At 41.0% G+C, this 5,495-nt stretch overlaps 1 protein-coding gene across 1 annotated transcript in view; it reads right to left on the minus strand.

The window, feature by feature from the left end:
- The window catches only part of LOC101863394 (gamma-tubulin complex component 3 homolog), a gene marked incomplete in the record, with an annotated part of 32,929 nt that overhangs the window by 20,530 nt on the left and 6,904 nt on the right, over positions 1-5,495 (minus strand). Inside the window, 5 exon segments of the mRNA XM_013089721.2 lie at positions 522-647; positions 1,693-1,811; positions 2,918-2,995; positions 3,562-3,647; positions 4,695-4,966. Coding sequence (XP_012945175.1) covers positions 522-647; positions 1,693-1,811; positions 2,918-2,995; positions 3,562-3,647; positions 4,695-4,966 — 681 coding nt within the window.

Raw genomic sequence — 5,495 nt, forward strand, 5'->3', positions numbered from 1 at the left:
GTAGTGGTAGTGGTAATAATGATAATAATAATAATACTAGTAGGAGTAATAATAATGATGACGATAATAAAAATAATAATAATAATAACAACAATAATAAAAACAACAATACTATCCAGTAGTTCCACTTACCCACACCTCCACTGTCCCATATTTCCATTAACTCTTTATCTCCAAGGGGGTAAACCCACTATGCCGGGGCCCTCCTTTGGGACAAAATCTAAAAATGACATACGCATCACTAAATTGGTCATTAAATCAAAACAAGTGAGCCTATTTTAATAGTTCTTCATCTCATGAATGAGCTCCTGGTAAAAGAGACCTGTTTTTGGCAATTGCCGAAAAGTAATTTCACGTCGAAGTCACCTTAAAGGAATGTGCCCGAGCCGCTGCCAAGCGCCTCACCGGCACAGCGGTTCCGACAAGCCGCTGGGAGCGGCTTGGCTTGTCGGAGATAAAGAGTTAACGGATACCCCCGTAAACCCGCCACTCCATTAACTCAAAAACCTTCCCCTACTTGCCTGCCCCACAAGACCAAAGGCTTTGTCTGTGCTGTGGTGATCTACGTAGGATTTGATCTTGTTGTACAGCCAGCCACACTCCGACAGCTTCAGCAGCTCTCCTCTCTGACCTTTGGGGACGCCGATCTACAGAACGACCAGAAGGAGAGTTTCAGTAAGAGTTTCACAACCCTTGCAACACAATAAGGTTATAATAATAAATTATAAGTGCCAAAGATTAGAGGTGTTGTAAGTAGATGACAAACAAAATAGAAAGGGAGGAGAGACCATTGCGATAGATGTTTGATAGGAAGGAAGGAGGAGAGATCATTGCGATAGATGTTTGATAGGAAGGAAGGAGGAGAGATCATTACGATAGATGTTTGATAGGAAGGAAGGAGGAGAGATCATTGCGATAGATGTTTGATAGGAAGGAAGGAGGAGAGATCATTAAGATAGATGTTTGATAGGAAGGAAGGAGGAGAGATCATTACGATAGATGTTTGATAGGAAGGAAGGAGGAGAGATCATTACGATAAATGTTTGATAGGAAGGAAGAAGGAGAGATGATTACGATAGATGTTTGATAGGAAGGAAGGAGGAGAGATCATTACGATAGATGTTTGATAGGAAGGAAGGAGGAGAGATCATTACGATAGATGTTTGATAGGAAGGAAGGAGGAGAGATCATTACGATAGATGTTTGATAGGAAAGAAGGAGCAAACCACACCAGAGCACTCGCCAACCACCAGCAGAGTCCATGTAAAAACACTCAGAGTTTATACTTGCATGGGATAATGGGCTAGAGCCTTGTATAAATGCAATCTATCATTATTATGATCATTATCAATGTTTGTTTAATAATAACTATTTCAATTATAAAAATAATAACTATTATTATAATAATTATTATAATCGGGCATAGTCACAAACTGGAAATTGTGAGGGTGTCAAATTTTAAAAGCTTGACATTGTGGACTCAGAACTTCATAGAATTTTGTTTGACTGGTGGTTTATTGTTATGTTTGTTGAATGGCAAATCTAACAACAACAATCAACCAACTGTTCAACAGAAATACAGAGATATGAGTCAACAAGAGTTCAAAATTGATACACTCACAATTTTCAGTTTGTGACTACTCCCATATGTCCCCTGTGCTCTTCTGTTATAATCATTATCGTTACCGTTACCTCTGAATCAACTTTGTACATGTCTTTGAAGGGGTCCACTTTGATCCACTGTCCATCTATGCCCTGCAGCACGAAGATGAGGTCTTTGATCAGATTCTGCTCCGAGATTTCAAACGAAGCTGTGGGGGAAAACATACACAAAAATGTATATCTTTTCTATTTTTTTCCGCAAAAATAAGAAAAAACTAAACAAAAAAAAAACTCCATCTACAAAATCTTCTACACAAATGTTTACATTACCTTTTCGATTTGGTTCACAAATTTTCAAATACTATCAAATGTCTAAGGGAACTCAGGTAAAAAAAAAATATATACCCTGAATCTTATAAGGAACAAAATTCCTCGCCATCTTGTTTAAAAATGTCCTGTTGTGGGTTTTTTTCACAATTTTCACAATCAAACTATGAGTGGGAGGGAGGTGGGGGGTGTAATTTTGTGGTAGGCAGGAAAAGACAAATTTCATTTCCAAAAAACATGGGACACATTCTGTAACAACTTAAATTTGTGAGGCATCGTGGTGAAATCAAGCACTCATCAAAATAATGAAATCGAAGATACGGCATTTTCCACCGATTAGGCAATTTTTTTTAGACTTTTTGTTTTTTTGGCTCAACATTTTTTATGTCTATTTAAAAACTAATTTCTGTCTGGATTATATTGAAAACCGTTGATTAAAGACACAAAAAATGTAAATTTTCATTTCTCAAGGATTCTCAAGCTGTGGAAATTACCAAACTTTTGCAGCCATTTTCTCAATTTATTTACCTCTGAAATCAGAAGACCATTCCTTCTTCGATCGGAACTATCTCGACTTCTTTTCAAGACAGATGGTTATTTTTTCACTAAAATCAAGACAAATGAACAAGCTTTAGGATGACACCATTAACTCAACATGCCCAAAAATAGACGAGCGCCTGATTCCGCCGCGTCGTGGCACATTTGAGTAACGAGAAGCACATCAACACAATAACAGCCGCTTCGTTTACCAAAAACACGAGACAGACAGGCAGATGCAACACAGGGAAAATAAAGCAGAAGGACCTTCCAGTGACACCCTCCAACCACAAAATATACAGAAAGAAACAAGGGGAATGGGAAAAAAAGAATTTTTTCCCAACTGGAGAATTAAACTCAGGTCTCGTGCCTACGATGGCTAAGTGCCTAACCGGCTACACCCCAGACATCCGTAACAAATAAGCAATGAACAAACAAACAAATGTCTCACTGTTGTCTCCACGATGCACCAACATGCCCCCTCCTCCAGACGACATTTCAACGGGCCCTCGGGACGACTGGGGTTTTCCTGGAAAAGACACGTAGACAATCTCATTGCCTTATCGCTATCTCAGAATTACAAAGTCCTGTCTGCTCAGTACCTAGTTTTGAGAAATTTGACGTCACAGATTTAGAGTTTCGAATGCAATTCTTTAAAAATTTTGATAACGCCTCTGCATAATCTTGCCATTTTGATAGAGCAGATAGAACATCTAATTCTTCATCTCATGGTCTTAATAACTCAAAACGGCCAAAAATGTCAGATATAACTTTGTAATTCTACGGTAGCGTTATGTCAGCAAAACAAACGCGCCCTCAGAATGACCTGATTTTGGTGCCGATATTTGTAATTTACGTAAAAATGTGTCAAAATGATACAAATTACTAGGCTTAGTAAAAAAAAAAAAAAAAAGACGGGAATTGTTTGGTATTTGATGATGATGATGATGATGATGATAATGATGATAAGCTCCATAACGCATGGTTTTGAAAAAGAAACATGATGATGATGATGATGATGATGATGATAAGCTCCATGATGCAAGGTTTAGAAAAAGAAACAATAACTAATTAACTGTAACAATTTCTACTTACCTCCTCCTCTCTCTTCTCGTTGGCGTCCGAATATGGAGACAGTCCTCAGCCTGTTAGCCACAGAATCCACTGGAGTGTTGAGGTGACTGGCGGGGAACGGAGACACGATAAGCAATGACAAATCTTTTTTCACCTTGTTCTATGTTTTAGTGCACTTGCAACACAATAAGGTCATATAAGTGTCTAAAATTAGAAGTTTTACGAGAGAGTAACAAACACAGAAAAGGAAGAGAGATAAGGACGATAGATGTTTGATAGGAAAGAAAAAGCAAACCACACCAGAGCACCCGCCAACCACCCACCGACAGATGTTTGTGGGGGGCTCCAGTGACTAAGTGAGCTGTGGGTTTAGACTCAAGAGTAAAGTCAAGCAAGGGTTGGTGACACAGGGATCAGACGGGTGGTCACCAGGGAGTGTCCTTGAGCAAGACACGACAACCCTAGCTAAAAAAAAAGCAGGGCGCTGCACAGTGGCGACCAGCAATGGCATGGTTGTGAGATAGTTTCCGTATTGGTGCAATATTGTGTAACTATGTATGTATATCGTCGCTATTTTGTCCAAAGTGCCTCTTTATTTAAGTACACTCTAGACACACTTTCAGGAAGTCAAGCAGCTGCATAACAAAGAAAGTGTTAGATTGGAACCCACAGGGTAAAAGATCAAGGAGAAGACCACATGGAACCTGGAGAAGAGTCACGGAAATGGATGTACAGAAAAGTGGGAAGACGTGTAGTGACATCAAGCGACTAGCCCAGGATAGGGAAAGGTGGAAAGAGTTTGTTCGTGGCCTATATCCTGATCCAGGGTGAGAAAGGCGATGATGAAGATGGACAAAAAAGTTCTGAGGTGATGATATGTGTGTGTGTTTATAATTATGTATTTAAGTGTGTATGTATGTTTGCCATTGTAAACCAAATTGACCTTCTGGGATCAATAACTTTACTTTACTTTACTTTTCCGATCCAGCGGCCATTTGGGTTCTAGCCCTTCGGTCTGTCGATATGGCAAAGAATTTGCAGGTTTTAATCAGCTGTGCTTTGTCGCTGCATAGAGTATTTCCGATCTGGGATCAATAAATATGTGATTTATTATTTATTAAACCATTTTGAAAAGTGACCTATGACACACTCACCTGGGCATGAAGGACTGGGGTATGGGGTTCGGGTCCCCGCTGTTCACCTCCCTCCCCCTGATGCTGCTGATGCCGCTGCTGCCACCTGTGTGCTGCGACACGCTGGACAGGGTCAAGGCCGATGAGCCGCCACTCCCCCCGGACAGCGGGCCGCCCTGGTGGTGGAGTGGGTAGTGTGCTCGCCCCTGGCTGCCAGCCGTGGAGAAGGGCGTTGACATGAGGTGGGAGGGGAGGCCCTGAGAGAAGATGGCCGCACTGGAGACTTTGCCCTGCTGGGGGAAGCACAGAGCAAAAGGTCAGAGGCCACAAGAAATGTTTTGGTGTTGTTTTTTTTCTTTTCTTTTCTTTTTTACCTTTTTTTTGGGGGGGGAGGGGGTGGTTGGAGATGAATTTTACGACACTTGGAACACAATGAGGTTATATAAGAGCCGAAGATAAGAGGTATACCAAGAGAGTAACAAACAGGAAAAGGAAGGAGGAGAGAGAGAGAAGAATGCTAGATGTTTGATAGGAAAGAAGGAGCAAACCACACCAGAGCACCCGCTAACCACCCATATTTGGGGGTGGGGGGGGGGTGTTGGGTCTTTTTTTTTTTCGTTTTTGTTTTTTGTTTTGGTAAGAGTTTCACAACATTCGCAACACAAGTACGCCATACTATAAGTGCCGAAGATTGGAGGTGTAACTAGTGAGTAACAAACAAAGAAAAGAAGGAGAAGAGATGTTCGATAGAAAGAAGGAACAAACCACACCAGAAACGGTCGCCAACCACCCACACAGAGAACGAAACAGAAAACGCCCCCC

This window comes from Aplysia californica, unplaced genomic scaffold (assembly GCF_000002075.1).
Source record: "Aplysia californica isolate F4 #8 unplaced genomic scaffold, AplCal3.0 scaffold01025, whole genome shotgun sequence".
NCBI classification, from domain to species: domain Eukaryota; kingdom Metazoa; phylum Mollusca; class Gastropoda; order Aplysiida; family Aplysiidae; genus Aplysia; species Aplysia californica.